Source organism: Dunckerocampus dactyliophorus, chromosome 1 (genome assembly GCF_027744805.1).
Source record: "Dunckerocampus dactyliophorus isolate RoL2022-P2 chromosome 1, RoL_Ddac_1.1, whole genome shotgun sequence".
NCBI classification, from domain to species: Eukaryota; Metazoa; Chordata; class Actinopteri; order Syngnathiformes; family Syngnathidae; genus Dunckerocampus; species Dunckerocampus dactyliophorus.
The window spans coordinates 2,089,523-2,107,122 of NC_072819.1; the positions used below are offsets into that span (position 1 = coordinate 2,089,523).

The window sequence follows — 17,600 nt, forward strand, 5'->3', positions numbered from 1 at the left end:
AAGGTAGTGGACACAATTTGAAATTTTGGAATGCAAAAATGGAGAATGATTGCCATCCATCCATTCATCTTCTACTGCTTATCCAAGGTCGGGACGGGGGGCCAGCACCCTAAGCAGGGAAGCCCAGACGTCCCTCTTCCCGGCCACTTCGTCCAGTTCCTTCCAGCAAATCCTGAGGCGTTCCCAGGCCAGTTGAGAGACATACAGTAGTATCTCCAACATGTCCTGGGTCTTCCCCAAGACTTCTACCGGTCGGACGTACCCTGAACACCTCCCAGGGAGGTGTCCGGAAGGCATCCTGACCAGATAAATGCCCGAGCCACCTCATCTGGCTCCTCTCAATGCAGAGGAGCAGCGGTTCTGCTCTGAGTTTCTCCCGGATGACAGTGCTTCTCACCTTATCTCTAAGGGAGAGCCCAGCCATCCTACCGAGAAAACTAATTTTGGTCGCTTGTACCCGCGGTCTTGTCCTTTCGGTCACTACCCACCTCATGACCATAGGTGAGGGTAGGAACGTAGATCGACCGGTAAATTGAGAGCTTTGCCTTTGGGCTCAGCTCTCTCTTCACTACAACGGACCGATGCAGAGTCCGCATCACTGCAGACGCCGCACCAATCTGCCTGTCCATATCGCGTTCAATCCTTCCCTCACTCGTAAACAAGACGCTGAGGTACTTAAACTCCTCAACTTGGGGCAGGATCTCATCCCCGACCCGGAGACGGCACTCCACCCTTTTCTGAGCGAGAACCATGGACTCGGACTTAGAGTAGCTGATTCTCATCCCGGCTGCTTCATACTCGGCTGCGAACCGATCCACTGAGAGCTGAAGGTCACTGCTCGATGAAGTCAGCAGGACCACATCATCTGCAAAAAGCAAAGACCCAATCCTGCAGCCACCAAACCAGAACCCCTCAACGCCCTGGCTGCACCTAGAAATTCTGTCCAGAAAAGTAATGAACAGAATTTGTGACAGGATCGAACCAGCAACCATCGGGTTGAAAGACAACCAATCTACCACAGGAGCCATGTCACCTTGGAAGAAGAAGTGGATTGTTCCAGTAATGGAAAATGTCAAATGCTTTTTCACCGGTAGGGGGCGCCATTTAATTTATCCATTCTTTTTTATTGGGAAAACTGTCACATAAAATATGAAATTACAGTAAATGTGGGCAAGTCTTGATAGTCCTGATATAAAAGCCTTAAGTAAATGAAAAAATAGAAGACAATAATAGTAATCAATTATAAATACAACAATTAACTAATTCAATAACTTATACGTTTTTATAAACCCAAACGCCCGATCCGCCCGGTTTTCTCCCTTTTCTATAGTTGGGAACTGATATTTTCCTGAAACTTACCTATGTTCTACTGCTGGTTACTAAAGAATGGAAGGAAGTAGAAACACAGTTTTTTTCTCGATGAAAGACAGGAGTGTAATGTTTCTTTTGGTAGGTTCCATGTTTATATAACCATAGAACACAATATTCTGTGTGCCTTGAAAGATCAGTCAGAATCGTCTAAAATGGCCGCTACTGAAGGGGTTGTCTTTTGACAAATGGCTGGGATTGAATGAGTTAACATCCAACTACTTAAATAACCACACAGTTTGCATACAATAACTTTATATATAAGCTACATCTAAACATTGTAATAACTATATACAACAACTACATGAACTAGCATATATTCCATCAAAAAATGATGGATGCGGAGAGACATATGTTATCATTTGTAATACATTTCAATAATAATAATAATAACTGGGCATTACTTTATATTTCAGTCAATGAGCGTTTCCGTTTTAAGAGTTCATAGTAATAAATAACTAGTTTTAAAATAATGATAATAGAGGTGCATTTTTTATCGACAATGTTTTTGGTGCCCTATGGAGGCCTTTAGCATTGGCCTGTATTGCCGAATGGGCCAGCCGGCTCTGCAGAGAGTATTGTGTTGTAAGTCAGTGTGATGTGACAGAATGTTAGTGGAAAACGACATCATTTAACTCAATGTAATATGAATGCAACATAAAATGCAAGTTCAAATGCCAATTCAACAATGCTGAACTACCAGCTACAAACAAGCATTGCCTTCAACATCAATGAGGACAGAGGACTCACCAGCCAATGACAGTCAGCATTTCTGTTTCTTTCACTTGATTCTTAAGCGCACGTTTCCCTTAGTTCGGTACTCGCTGGCTTCACACACCTCACACTGGTTAGCGTCCGCCTCTGTGTGCCTGCCTGTTCGGTCACTGTCCAGCTATTCCAGACATGTTTCAGGGCTTGTCCTGGCCAAATACGGGAGGCGGGGGCTTGTGAACAAGGAAGACTGCCTACTGCCTACTGAATGCTGGTGCATCGCATCATCTATTTGAAAGCTGATGTTTGCAAGTGAACAATTCCCTGTTATTTAAACAACAGCATCTGACAGCGTTAAAGGACTGTTACTCCCTTGGGCTGTGCGCTGGCCCAACCGTGGCCTTCTGACTGCTGTGACATGGAGGTCAACAGCTGCTGGGGCGCTTGGCTATTAGCGGAACAAAGTCACGCTGACACACACACTTGCATTCCAGTGCAAACCGCTAAAGACTGAAGATGCTGATGAAATCATGCGCTGCGCACACAGGTGGGCGCTAACGAGCTGCAGGACTACACCTAAGGTACCCAAAGTTCCTCATCCTGCACGCTCTTTTACAGACAGCCTTGCTTAGCTGAGTGCTTTCAACTCCACGTCCAAGGTCACGGTTAAAATTGGCGCCAGGGAGAGCATTCAGGCGTCAACATCGGAACGCCAGCACAAATAAACAAGTCTGGCTTCCGCAAATGACCCGCAATGACTGATTGGTGTCGCCTGTGCTGCGGTGAGTCGTAGCGTCTTCTCCGTGGTGGACGGTTCTCATGCTGTGACGTTGTGGTGGGCACCAAGCCGCACGTCACACCTAATTGACATTCTCAGTACAACACAGACATGCTATTATTCCCTCAGGGTCAATAAACGCTTGTCAAATACCAGCCTGAGATACTCAAGAAAAATATAAATGCAACACTTTTTCTACGTACACAAAAGACATACTTCACTATTTCACATAGTTCACTAATGTGTCTAAATCTGTTTTAGTGAGCATTTATAATTCATAGTTCATTCACCTCACAGGTGTAGCATATCAAGACATGATTGCACAGGTGTGCCTTAGGTTGGCCACAATAAAAGGCCACTCCAAAATGTGCTGTTTAAGTGTATTGGGGGTGTCCGAAAACCTGGTGTGCTTTAGACTTGCCACAATAAAAGGTCACTCCAAAATGTGCTGTTTAACTGTATTGGGGGTGTCCGGAGTGATCTAAAAAACAGGTGTACCTTAAAGCGGCTACAATAAAAGGCCACTCCAAAATGTGCTGTTTAACTGTATTGGGGGTGTCCGGAGTGATCTAAAAAACAGGTGTACCTTCGAGCATCTACAATAAAAGGCCACTCCAAAATGTACTATTTAACTGAATTTGGGATGTGCGAAACCCAGGTGTGGCTTAAGCTGGCCACATTAAAAGGTCACTCCACAATAGCAATTTAACTGTATTGGGGTGTCTGGGGTGGTCTGAAAAGCATCTGTACCTGAGGCTGGCCACAATATAAGGTCAGTCCAAAATGTGAATTTCTACTGTACTGGGGGTGTCCGGGGTGGTCCGAAAACCAGTTGTGCCATTGAGTGGCCACAATAAAATGCTACTCCAAAATGTGCATTTCAACTGTACTGGGGGTGTCCGGGGAAGGGTCCAAAAAACATTTGTGGCAGGCCATGCATTATCATGCCAGATGCAATGGCCCACGGTGGCGGTGAGGTATGGGCAGGCATATGTTGCGGGCATTTTATGGAATGCATAGAGATACTGTGACGAGATCCTGAGGCCTGCTGTTAAAACATTCATCCACGACCGTCACCTCATCTTGCAGCATGATAATGCACAGCCCCATGTTGCAAGGATCTCTACACAATTCCTGGAGGCTGAAACCATCCCAGTAATTGCATGGCCAGCATACTCAGCAGCCATGCCACCCACTGAGCATCTTGGGGAGGCTCTGAATTTGAGGCAAATGGTGGTCACACCAGATACTGACTGGTTTTCAGACCCCTTAAATAAAGTTAAACTGCACATTTTGGAGTAGTTGTGTTGATGTTCTGGTTGAGTATATAATTATGATTAAAAGATTTAAAGAGCAGCCTATGCAGACCACAAACTGCTCCACTTTTCCCTGAAGTTCAAGAGACTTAAATTGCAGAAATGATTAGACAAGAGGTATTCCTGTAGAGCACTTGTTCAAATAAGATCACATTTGCAAGTCATGTGATTCCCGCTGACCTTCTTGAAACATTGCAATGACCACGATGGCCCCCCGAGCAAGCCAATTCAAACAAAAAGGGTATTTGCGACATAGTAAAGTGGATGCGTCACTGCGCACGTGCGTGCTTACCATGCTCTTCATCCACGGCGGCCTCGCAGCGGTGGCTGAAGTTCTCATACGAGTCCCAGCGGATCAGAGCATCCTGGGTGTTGTAGTCCACACAAACGCTGGGCCCATTCTCCAGGTGACTCAGGCCTGAGGAGCACATGGCATAATGCATAAGGGGCTCATATATTCAGGAAAAAAAATACAAGCTGTTCGAAAAGTACCTTTGATTTTTTCTGGACCGTATGAAAAGACAAACTCCACCTTCCCGTATTCCGGGAATCTCTCATCTGTACAAAGACACAGATTGCTTTAAGTGAGTACAGATACATTCACTGATGCATACGGAAAACTCTCCCCCAAATGACAAGTCTGCGAAAATATTAATTCGGTTTTCAAATGACACATTTCTCGTTTGATTCCATTTGACCAAAAATGTTGCCTCGCATTTCGCACAGCGTACAAAACTGCATGTATCATTCCGTGAAATGGAGTGCCCAAACACAGCACCCTACTGGCTCACTGTGCGTGCATTTTTCAAATTGAGTGAGACTAATGAATAACCCGCTTGGGGCCAAAGAAAGGTGCGAGTGGCGGCAACTTGATAAAGAAGGTGAGAAACACTGAAATCAAGAAAAAACTCTTTGCAAAGTCCAAAGAGGGCGCCTGAGTGGATGTAAGGGAAGTCCCCATCAACAATACATTCCATCCCGGCGAACAAAGACGACATCGCTAACACTAATGTTGCAAAAGGGGTAAAGGTGTTCACAAACAATCGGAGATGTCGTCATTCTCCGCTCCTCGCCGTCTTCAAAAAAGGTAAAATTTAATTTGTCATTAATAATTATTTTGCATTGATTTCCGCATGTAAAACTATAATTATTCTGTATAAAATACAATGTTTTTGTTAATATTTTTGGGCGTCTGGAATTGGATGTACATTATTTCCTTTTATTATTATTATTTTAAATTATTTATTTCTTTTTTATGATGGAAAAAATTGCTTCGGTTTTCATAAGTTTCAGTTTTTGTCCGCTCTTTTGGAACAAATGAATAACAAATATTTAAAACAACATATTCAGTATTTATTTTCTTGCGTGTTAGGTTTTGAACTCACTTCACTCGCTCATATGTCACCACCAGAGGGCCTCATTTTCTTAAAAAAAACATTAACTTCCCCTGAAAGCTGAATCACATGAAAATAAAGTCACTAATAACACTGAGTTGTCTCAAAACAAGCACACAAACACTGCAGTAACTTTGATTGGTCCATGTTACCTTTGAACGTCTCGTCCAGCTCGCTCTTTCCAAACACCACCCCGAGGTCGTGGATGGCGCACGTGTGGAACTGCACCCTGAACACAACATCCCTAGTGGGGTTTCTGTAGCGCTTGTGGTAACACTTGAGCTGAAGCCGGTGAGTGAGAAGGACGTAAGATAAAACATGAAAGATAAAAAAGGTTTTAACCATGTTGGGAACTTACCAGGATGTCACCCTTTAGCAGGAGGCCGGGCTCGATGGTGATGCAGATGCTGGTGTTGCCATCTCCCTGCACGTTGCTGTGTAACGACAACAACCACAGCATCTCGTAAAAACTAATGGACTTAATGGCACAACATACTGGAGAAACAAACAATTCCATACTATATTCCCGATGTATAGACCGGCTGCATTGCTTGGTAGATTTTCAGAAAGGGCCGGCATCCTAAGGAGGACAAACAAGGAGTTTCAAAAGGGTTTCTGCCGCCAAATTTTTTCAGCGTGGATACTCGCCTCCTTTGGACTCAAAGTTGGGAATGCCGTGCATGATGACGTGATGCAGGAACAGGGGCTTGTTGTTGATTTTGATCTGGCCGGACAAAAGTCCGTTGAAGTATTGCACATACCTGCAGAGCAAAGAGGACACACCGTGTGGAAGACACGGAAATGAAACAAAAATAATTAAAAATACAGTAGTGTTAAAAAGTGTTTGCCCCCTTCCTGATTTCTTAACATTCATTAACAGTGAATGTTTCAGATCATCAAACAAATGTAAATATTAGCCAATGACAACACAACTCAACACAAAATGCACTTTTTAAATGAAACTTTTTATTATTAAGGGAGAAAAACATCCAAACCTACATGTCCCTGTGTGAAAGTGTGATTAGTGAACCTTCCCAGGAGTGGCCGGCCAACCAAAATGACCCCAAGAGTGCAGCGACCCCAAGACCATAAGAAAGACGCTGGGCAAAAACGGCCTGCATGGCAGAGTTCCAAGACCAAAACGACTGCTGAACAAAAACAACATTAAGGCTCGTCTCAATTTTGCAGGAAAACATCTTGATGATCCCCAAGACCTTTGGGAAAATACTCTGTGGTCTGACGAGACAAAAGTTGAACTTTTTGGAAGGTGTGTGTCCCATCACATGTGGTGTAAAAGTAAAAAGAACATTATAGCAACAGTAAAATATGGTGGTGGTAGTGTGATGGTCTTCAGGACCTGGAAGACTTGCTGTGATGAATGGAAGCATGAATTGTGCTGAAGGAGAATGTCCGGCCATCTGTTGGTGACCTCAAGCTGAAAGCAACTTGGGTTCTGCAGCAGGACAATGATCCAAAACACACCAGCAAGTCCACCTCTGAATGGATGAAGACTTTGGAGTGGTCTAGTCCAAGTCCTGACCTGAATCCTATTGAGATGCTGTGGCATGACCTTAAAAAGGAAAAGCCTCCAATGTGGCTGAATGACAACAATTGTGCAAAATTCCTCCCCAGCGCTGGAAGAGACTCATTGCAAGTTATCACAAACGCTTGATTGCAGTTGTTGCTGCTAAGGGGGGGCAACCACTTATTAGCTTTAGGGGGCAGTCACTTTTTCACACAGGGACATGTAGCTTTGGATGTTTTTTCTCCCTTAATAATAAAAAGTTTCATTTAAAAAGTGCATTTTGTGTTGAGTTGTGTTGTCATTGACTAATATTTACATTTGTTTGATGATGTGGAACATTTAAGTGTGACAAACATGAAAATAAATAAGAAATCAGGAAGGGGGCAAACACTTTTTCACGCCACTGTATAAGCAAACATTTTGAAGAGTCGGTCCTGCTGCTACTGTCGTTTACTGAGCTTATTCCCATTTTTCCCACTCCTGCCCACTGTGGGAAGTGTCAGAGTGAATTAATGCGTATGCAGGCCAGTTAGGGGTTTGTCAAGTTAGTGCAGCCTGGTTGTTAATCATCATTGTGATGAGGGTTCACGACATGACCTTGACCTTGAGGTAGCCACAGGGCTTCCTCGGCTGATGACAGAGAGATGGTTTAGAGCGAAGGGGCGAGTGTTTGTGATGAAAGTTTACACTCATCTGTCATTCCTCAAAATACTGGGCCAAGTTATCATGGCTTACGGTGGCACCTCTGATTTCACACGCTGCACATTTCGTATGATTCTCGTATGATTCAACAAAAATGTTTTCATATCCTGCCTCAGTTGTCGCATGGCAAAATGTAACCAACTAGTCTGCCCGCGTATCATTCTACGGAGTCAAGTGCCCAAACAAAGCATCCCGTGTGGTGCTGACTCAGTCTTTGTGCTTTTATTTTTTATTGAGTACGGCCACAAAATAACCTACCACGGGGCCAAAGAAAGTTGCGAGTACCAGCACCTTGATAAAGAAGGTGAAAAACACTATGAAATTCAAGAAAGAACTTGTGAGCAACGTACGACAGTACCCTCCCCTGCAACGGTCTTCAATAATGGTAAAACTGATGTTAAATTGTTAAATGTTCACTGATCCATTTCATTCATCATTTATACGTATTTTGCATTGTTTTCTGCATGTAAAACTATAATTATTATTTGTGTTTGTTGTTCATATTTCTGGGTGTCTGAAACGGATTAATAGGATTTACATTATTTAATGATAAAAATGGCTAAATGAAGTAAAATACAAATATAGTTTGTCAGTAAAGTCAGAATTACCCTGGCTGGAAAAGGTTGGGACACCCCTGGTGTAACATAAATAATCATCATCTGCCACCTGACCGATGCATTCTTTCTCCTACTTGCCGACCTTCACATTCTGGAATGTAAATTGCAATCACTTTATGACGCAATGCGCTTTTATTTTAAACTTTTACAAGCACACCGTTGCAACTGAGCACGTCCCATTCCCAATGCCGCACATTCCAGACAGACCAGTCATACCAGGCGACTCTGGGGGCAGAGATAATTACGTCAAAACGGAAAACAGCAGCAGATGCTGTGTACGTTCGTTCCCTGTCACCTTGGAATCAGAAAGATTCTGTTGGGAGATTCCTTGATTCTTCAGAACAGTTTAGTGGCTCTGAGACCGGCAAACATACTTGGTTACCGCAGGGATGAGTGGACTCTCTCAAACAAACTGCACGCCGTGACATTTTCACACAATTATCCCAATTCAGACTAAATTGCACGGCAGAAAACAAACATTTCCTGTGTAAAGAAGCGTTTGGAGTGCATCTTTTCCACAAAAAACAGACACTGCAAACGCAAAAACGAGGCAAACCACTGACCTTCTTTGCGACGGCTGACCCACAGGAAGTGCTTTGTCCTCATAGAAGCGCCTCATGGCGAACCTGTCCAACGCTTGGTCAGCGCTGCAAAGGTACATGAACCTGTTTACAACCTGCAGGGTTTGAAAGTATCACTAAAGTTCTATCAACATCTGGCTGCATTAAAAAATGATGACTCTCCAGGCGGCTCGATTGCAGAGAACCAGAACAATAAACCAGCCGGGACGGCTTGTTTTGCCACAACAATCGCACAGAGGACTCACACGGACCTCCAGGCTTTAGAAGAGACTGGGGGGGGGGATCAAAGTTGTTGAATTCCAAGAAGGTGTTTGCTACCTTGCCGATATGTTGCTGTAGTGCATGTAGGCGGCCACAACCACCCCCGTGCGACCCCGGTTCCCCTGCGACACCATGCCAAAGACAGAAGCGCCCGTCCATATAACATTATACACTGTATGCTGGCTTGAAATGTTTGCCTGAAGCAGGAGTGGACAGGTGTTTACTTTGTTGTGAAGCACCACCACATTGTGCAGGTCGCCGTTGAGCCACATGTCGATGGCCTTGCACATACTGCAGATCTTGTCCAGCGGCGGGGCGTGGTGGTCTGGCCAACCAAACTCCAGCACCTGCGGAGCAAAAGCACAGTTAGAACCTTCTCCAACGAGATCTCCAGTTGGGATGCTCCTATCGATCGGCGACCGATCAATATCGTACAAAGCACGTGATCGGCGCATGCCGAGAAATGCCTCTCAACGCCGATGACATCTGGCTCGTACTATTGCATGTGGAACTTTCCTCCCGTTTGGGAGAATGGTATGAATTTGACACCCTTCAAAACACGCCATGAAACATATCTCACCGGTGCAGCACGTTAAAAAGCTTTATTTGAATACGCCATTTGAAGAACAAACATTTGACGGAGAATGGTGAGTTTTCGAGGCTGAGGATGACAGCCAACGCAGCCAACGCGGGACAACACTCGCCCGTATGTGCGTTAAAGTCACCTGTCGAAACAAATAATCCCAAAAAAATGAGAAGTCATCGGATGTTTTTCTCCCCCATTGTGTTGAGTTGTGTTGACATCGACTAATATTTACATTTGTTTGCTGATCTGAAACATTTAAGTGGGACAAACATGCACAAAAATAAGAAATCAGGAAGGGGGCAAAAACTTTTTCACGCCATTGGATGTTCTCTTGAAAAAGTACGTCAAGGTGATTGATGCTTCCCTTTTTCACATCATACCGTATAGCCAAAAGCAGGGGTGCAACCAACAACTCTGGGCCTCACTTTGGTTGCCCCCCCTTTTTATTTTTTTATAATTACCTATTTTTGGGCCCTCTGGCAGTCAGGGGACCTTAGAATTGTCCTAACTTTCCCCCCTTATGTGGCACCCCTGGCAGCGCTCATACAGTAAATACGTTTAAAAATGTGATCTATGTGATCGGTATCATTGATTTCACTCATGGATGATCGGTATCGGAATCGGCCGCGTAAAACCCTGACGGGAGCATCCCTAATCTAAAGTGTTCATACCTTGGGGTTTAGCTTTGCCAGATCATTCCTCAACTCGCTCAGGTTGAGCACCTGCAAGTACAATTGTTAACGCACAAAAGCCCACCGGACGAGCGTCGGCTTCATCACTCACCAGGTAGTGGTTGCTGTGTTTGGAGCGCAGCATGGCCGCCACCTCCTTGAGGTGGGCGGTGTAGCTGTGCTCCTCGGCAGCGCCGGGGAAAGAGAGGGAGATGATCCTTTCTGTGATGTAAATGAGGTCCACCTCGTAGCTCTCCTCCATGGTCTGGACCATACTCTGACTCCTGGGGAGGCCAACCCGGAGAGAACAGATGACAGCTCTACAGATCATTTCTTTGTTTTTTTTGTATCGTGCTCGCAAAGCAAAGATTAGCATTGTTGCTATAGTGCATCCAGCAAGCTTATTTTGACCTCTTTGGAGACAAAGAGATTTGGCAGCTTTTGTAAAAAGTACTTCCCAGCAACCGCGTCAAGTTGTCGACAAGATTGCAATCATTTAGTTACTTTCCAGTGTTCCTGTTCATGATGTCGATCAATCTTAGCACGTAAGGTGCTGGTATTGGAGGTATAGATATTTCAGTATAAATCTGTATAACCGGAGAGGCTGCCAGGTGGGCGGCTTTTTGCACCCTGTCGTCAAAAAGCCAAAGAAGAAGCACAACAAATGCACGACGTTAACCTTCTATGGCTTGACATGTCGTAAAAGAGGTTCCTTTGGGGCCAAAAAGTCAAAATTTTGGAATCCTAAAAAAAATATGAGCCCGTGAGTCAGACTGCTATGTGAGTGATGACCGATGTGTTGACAAGCCAGTTCCGTTTTGGCTACCGCTTGCCCACATAAAGAGCAACTTCCTGTCAGCGAGCTAAACTGCCTAAACTGATGCGGCCCACTCCCACACGGGCTCTACATCCAGCAGCCCCCAGGTACGTAAGGACTCTTGCCGCGCTCTTTCGGGGAAATTTAAGTGATTAGGGGTTGCTATCATGCATATTTTTCGATGATCCTCAAAAATAGTCATATCTGTTCAGTGGAGGTTCTCGTGATGCGTGTGTGATGGTCGTGGTATGTCTCACCGTGACTGCTTTCGCTTTATTTCCGCACTCTTGCAGGACCTGGTTGAGCCCTAGAGGGGGAAACGATAAATCATTAGTAAACAGGATATGCTAATTATTACGCTATTACAGAATGGGGTGTAACCTATTTGGGAAATAAACCCATGGGGCAGGACGGGGTCACAGATTCATGCGAGCTAAAGGGCAAGCGCAGTCGGATAAACATGTTGGTGAGACACGGGTCTGATCATGTGGTTAAACACAGAGGCTGAAGCCGTGACGCTAATCCCGCCGCAGGAGCCAAAACGGGACGCATCATCTTCAGCGGCCTGACACCGAGCGGATGCTCGGCGGGGTGTTGCATGTTTGCAAAACAAAACAGCGTGTTCGCAGGGGGTGCGGTGTGGTGCAACTTTACTGCATTACACATCACATCGCTGAAACAGCACACCGCTTTAGTTAACCCTCCACAAAAATAGCATAGGCCTCGAAAGAAAACTCCAAACATCTCTTTGTGTTAGCACTTGTCGACAGTGGAGTAGGAGAAAACCCTGAGAAGTGAATTTCCTTATTTATTCCTTATTTATAAATCTTAAATAGTTAAATAAACATATCAATATTTTCATTCATCATAGAAGACCTTTTATGACCTTCTAAATGTGTTTTTTTTTAACATTATTAGAGCCCCCTAGAGTTGAACTAACACCCCTATAGTCACTTTTACACTTGTCTTACCTAATATAGTAGTACATAATAAGAGAAAATAAGACATATAAGACATAATAAAGAGTCATGCTTGTTTGTGTTGCTGTAAAATGGCAAAAAAAATTGGCAAAACTACATATAATTCGCTTAAATATTCATAGTTTTTTGACAATTCTGAATGCCTTACATTTGTATTTTAGGTAATTTAGCCATTTTTATGCTTGAAAACGCTTAATTCAAGCAAAAATGGCAAAACATTTTGGCAAAAATATGTAAAATGTGCTTAAATATGCAGATATTTTGATTCATCTGAATGCCTATTTGTATTTGAGGTAATCATCCATTTTCATGCAAAAATGGACAGAAATTGCAAAAATATGTAAAATTTGCTTAAAGATGCATTTTTTCTGACTAATACGAGGCCGTATTCAACCATGAAACAGCATGATTTATAAGACAAGTACTGAGACATGACTAAACCCCTTAGTTCAGGGGTGTCCAAACTTTTTCCAGACGCATACAGAAAAATCAAAGGATGCAGGGACCACTTTGATATTTTTATTTTATTTTACAAAACAACTATTTACATATATTTAAAGCCAAAGCTTTGTGTTATTATTAGTATCAACATGTTAGCTTTTTTCTTGACATTTTTGCTGTATTTTTCCCATTTTTGCTGGTTTTTGTTCGTGTTTAATGATATTTGGGCCAATAATAAATGAGTCACAAAGTGCAGTTTGAAGACCCCTGCCTTAGTTCCTCTGGAAAATCTTACATTTTGGGACAATTCTACTCCAAAATCTTGTAGAAAGGCCCCCAGCTACCCCACGCCCCCAAACAATGGACGCTGTTGGAAGGATGGATGGAAGGCCGCATGTCCAGTGCAAGTGAAGGTCGGCGTGTAAAAGTGCTCACAAACAACAAAAAGTCTGCTGGTCAGTGTGGGCGTGGCTTACCTTGTTGACCAAGTGACCCGTGCTCCACCTCCAGGTTGAGCGCAGGCAGGTTAAACGTCTCCGAAAAGAGCCGCCCAGAGGCATAGCTCCGCAAGACTTTTGCTGCGTTTTATTTGGAATATCAAAATCAAAAATGAAAGCTATCCATGTGCGGTGACCCAGCGTGCTGGTCGGTGCGGGTTCCCATGATGGGTGCTAGATAACGCTACTTTTGCTAAAATGGTGATGTTTTTTTCCCCTCTCGACTGTCTTCTCTTAACATTGTCTCCCTTCCTTGCTGCTACTCCTCCCTCTGTCTCATTATCGGTCGTTATTCCCAGCTCCCCCCATCGCAGTCTGTCCCTTCTTCCCGAGCCAAGTGTTGACGTGAGCTTCCTTTGCTCAGTAAACATGCGCTTCTGACCGTAATTACCCTTCAGAATGGAGTTCCTGAGCTGAGAATAGCACAACCAACTGGTTCTTTTGGCGTCCTGGTGGTTGTGCAGCTGTAATTGGGAGATGAAAAACTTGAGCTCTTTGTCCGTACCTCTGATTTACAGTCTGGGCATGCAGGTTCTATCGTCTCCGGAGCCAGGGGCTGATTTTAACAATCAGGACAGAAAATTCCCCTGACTCAAGACAAGCCCCAAACAATCCCAACTGTGGTCAGTTTGACAGGAAATGTTTCATATTGATATGTCTTCGATGGAGAGTGGAAAAAAACAACCCAAAACATTCCATCACTTCTTCCCACTGTGCACCAAGAGCAACCCTATGGATTCCAAGGAGAGGGGAGTCTAGTACTTCCAGGTTACTATTGTCAACTTTCAGTGAAAAACAAATTGAATATTGGAGTTAGAAGCTTTACCGCTGCTGCTTTTAGTGCAAGCATGTCAGTTAGCGGCGCCGCATTTCCCTCCCGCTTTGTTCCCAAAGCATCATCAGGGAACAGCTGTAAATGTACACAAAGTAAGACGACAGACACACAATTCACCATGATTGTTCCTGTTGGTCGTTACCTGACGCAATCTGCTGTAATTCTATGTTTTTCGTGCTCGACAGGTGTAAACTGGCGGACACTACGTCGATCATCTGAGTCCAACAAGCTCCATTTGGTCCACGGGGAACACCAAATGACAAACACAAGGTTTCTCTCTCTCAGCAATCCTCGGCCCAAATGAAGGTTGCTCCTGGTGCCGAGTGCAATCCAATAACCATCAGACGGCACCTGGGGTGATTTTTCCTTCAATGGAACAATTGAGCTTCAGGTTGTGCAGGGGCGTCAAATGGCGACTGGCTATGTGGAGCCGTTGCAGGGGGCATCCCTCATGACTGAAGGCCCTCGTCTGTGTGGTAGTGACTGGTTTTTTCAGCAGGACAACGCTGCACTTCACAAAGGACTTCTTCCGGAGGAATAAGCTCACTCTTTTGGACCATCCTGTGTGTTCCCCTCATCTACATCCTTTGAGAACATTTGGATTTACAAAAACGGACATCAGTTCCAGACAGTGGATGCCCTCTTCAGCTCATTAACAAGAATGGCACAGCTGCTCATCACTCACTCCTTTTTTTATACATTTTATTTCCATTTTAGGGGCGTTTCATTTTTTTTTTGAGCTACAGTCTTAAACTTTTGATCAGCTGGTGAACAGCCTATTTCACTTTAACGCTTGTTTGCAATAAATTGCTTACTCAACGTTTTTTTTGTCTCACTCCTATTTCTTCTTGTTGCATTTTCACGCTCTACTCAGAAGCTCTTTAAGATCCAACAGTGCAAAATGTACATTCTTGCAATTTTTCAACTGGATTTCAAATTTTGGCATACCCCTCCAAAAGCCATGTACCCCCCACTCCTGCACACGACCTATGAGACATAAAAGACATAAAAGAGAACGGCGTATGTGTTCATGTCCCACATAGGGATCGTGGATGATGGACAAAATTCCCCCAAAAGTAGCCCAGAACTGACTGCTGTGTCAGCGTGTGTTTGTTGTGTACTTCAGACCACGCAAGCTGCCAGCCATCCTTCCACTGGCCAGTCGGCTGTACACGGCCGCCGCGAGGCCGGTGCCTTGTTGTGCAGCCAGCAAGTACTTACCGGAGTATCTACATGCTTTAACGGCAGCTGAGGAGTGGGAGGCTGTGGAGAGAAAGCAGACAGAGGGCTGCTTAGTCACCGGATGCGTAGTGTCGCCGCGGTATCAGACCTTTTATGTATTTCAAATTATTTATGTGCATATGGATGCAAGATGCTACATGGTGGTTGTGTGCACTGCTGAAACAGGAGTGTGACATAAAAAAAGCAACAAGTCACGGCCCAGACGTGGAAGCAGAGGAAAATGTCTTGGTGAAGCGGAGGGCCTTGGTTGAGCTCCATAAACAAGACTACAGACTGTTTAACAAGCCGCAGCAGTCATTTCAAAGGGCCCACGTCCAAAGTAAATACGTGCAAAGTAGTGACTGGGGCTTGGAATGTTCCTAATTTGGTCACATCTCCGAAGATGAGCAAGAAGCCAAACTCCTGACACCATCCTGAATTTCACACGTCTGCAACTGACACAGGACGCAAATGTGCCTTCGTGACTGCCATTGGAAAAGGCAGACTGGCTGCATGCGTGTGGCTTTGCACACAAGGCCAGGAGGGATCATTGGATTTCAGACGTTTCCTTCATGCCGCTATTCATGCTCTGTGCGTCGTACTCACCAGCTCATAGTTGGTGCCTGTTTGACACGCTGTGGTGACCTGTGAGAGGGGAAACAGGTCAGTTAGGGTCTATTCAGCTGTTGTGTTTAGGGGTGTCGATATTGGCAGAAAAAATGAGATAGCTGTTCGTATTGGTACTGTTTTTTCTAATAAGCGACGGGAGACGTGTTGAATGCACTGCAAAAACTAACAGTCCCATTTTAAGTTTTTAGTTTTTTCCTAAAAAGAAAAAATACCTTGTCTAGCAATTTTCACTTGAGAAAAAAAAAATTAATTCTGAAGATATTTTTGCCATTAGCTAGTTAAACTAGTTAGTTAAATTAAATTCAAACTGGTTTCCAAACTTGTAAAATTTAAGAAGGGACCCACACACGGAAAATATATCTACACTGCAAAAGCTACGTTTCAAGAAAGTAAAAAAAGGCCCATTTTAAGCAAGCATTTCTAAAAGATTTGCTGATTTGGGACCAATGTGAAGGCTGCACAGCAACTTTCCGAGAGTGAACCACCATTTATTATATGAAATCTAGTCATAAAACCCGTGTAAATGTGTACAACTATTCAACTTGATTCAAGAAAATCTCTCTTTTCATTTAGTTTATAAACCTGAAACATAGTGAATTTACATGCAAATCCTGCCAAAAAAGTAAACACTATCTGAATAGTGTTTACGACAGTTGGTTGTCCTAAATTATGTGAATTTTAGATACAACCGCACTTTTTCTTTAAAAAAAAAAGATTCCATCCATATGATTTGCTTCGCGCTTGTTGAAAAGCTCAGACTGCTGAAGGCGTAACCGACATAGCTAACATGCCGACAAGAAGAGACATTCGCTGCACGGTGACCGAGAGGTTAGCATGTTGGCCCCACAATCAGGCAACACCTGTGTGCGTAACCAGCACCCCCCCGTGGGTATTCTTTGTTTACTCTGCCTTCTTCCACATTCCAACAGTATGGATGATAACAATTGTCCATGTTGGAATAAGAGCATTTTATTGAAATCTAGCTATGTGATTAAGAACATCTCTCCTGTGTTAGGCCTCACTATATCCGTAAAAGTCACAAGAAAAATATTCTAGATATAAGAATTCTAGCCAAGCTCATTTTTTTGCTAGAAATCAGAAAAGTTGTCTCATTTTAATATAATGTGGGCTTGTTTCAAGTATGGCTGTTTCTGCAGTGTGAGCGTAGTACACCATTACGGCACAGTCTTCAAACCTGCTGGCTAAAAATCCGCCAAAAGAGTCATCATTTAAAGTTGAGGTGCACTCAAAAGTCTTTTTTTTTTTTTTTTACAGTGTTCAATCATCGACACGTCATAAAAAAACAAATAAAGCCCTTCCACTCATAAAACAGACATGTCCGTGATAACAGTCATGATGATTGGACACTGCATGATTTTTCGATTCATTTGGCCCCGTGACTATAGCCTAGCTTGCTTCTATGCAGATGGTGTGCATTAGAGGCTCAACATAAGGCGTTTGCCACGCTAAATAACGCGTGTGATGCCAGTGAACACAAAAGGTAACAATTGTTATTGGATTTCCAAAGGTCCTGTACTTTGTCAACGTTATCCGTGTCGTTCAAACAGCACATCAATAATGACTACCACTGCAAATCAAACTAAGGAACGCAACTGCAGTTCATATCAGGTCCCGCTCATTTTCTTTGTTTGTGTGTCCTTTTTCCCAC

General features: G+C 43.8%; 1 protein-coding gene across 8 annotated transcripts in view; it reads right to left on the reverse strand.

Annotated features, from left to right (window-relative positions):
* Window positions 1-17,600, reverse strand: part of tns1a (tensin 1a) — an 81,489-nt gene that overhangs the window by 28,956 nt on the left and 34,933 nt on the right. For 7 of the 8 annotated variants that reach the window (XM_054795854.1, XM_054795890.1, XM_054795882.1 and 4 more), the window contains 14 exons: window positions 15,908-15,946; window positions 15,302-15,343; window positions 11,585-11,634; window positions 10,623-10,794; window positions 10,511-10,561; window positions 9,478-9,600; window positions 9,311-9,375; window positions 8,975-9,058; window positions 6,216-6,328; window positions 6,087-6,147; window positions 5,926-6,001; window positions 5,720-5,849; window positions 4,666-4,731; window positions 4,466-4,591 (listed from right to left, as the gene is read on the reverse strand). In XM_054795854.1, the coding sequence (XP_054651829.1) occupies window positions 4,466-4,591; window positions 4,666-4,731; window positions 5,720-5,849; window positions 5,926-6,001; window positions 6,087-6,147; window positions 6,216-6,328; window positions 8,975-9,058; window positions 9,311-9,375; window positions 9,478-9,600; window positions 10,511-10,561; window positions 10,623-10,794; window positions 11,585-11,634; window positions 15,302-15,343; window positions 15,908-15,946 (1,198 nt within the window). The other variant, XM_054795900.1, reaches the window with a different exon arrangement.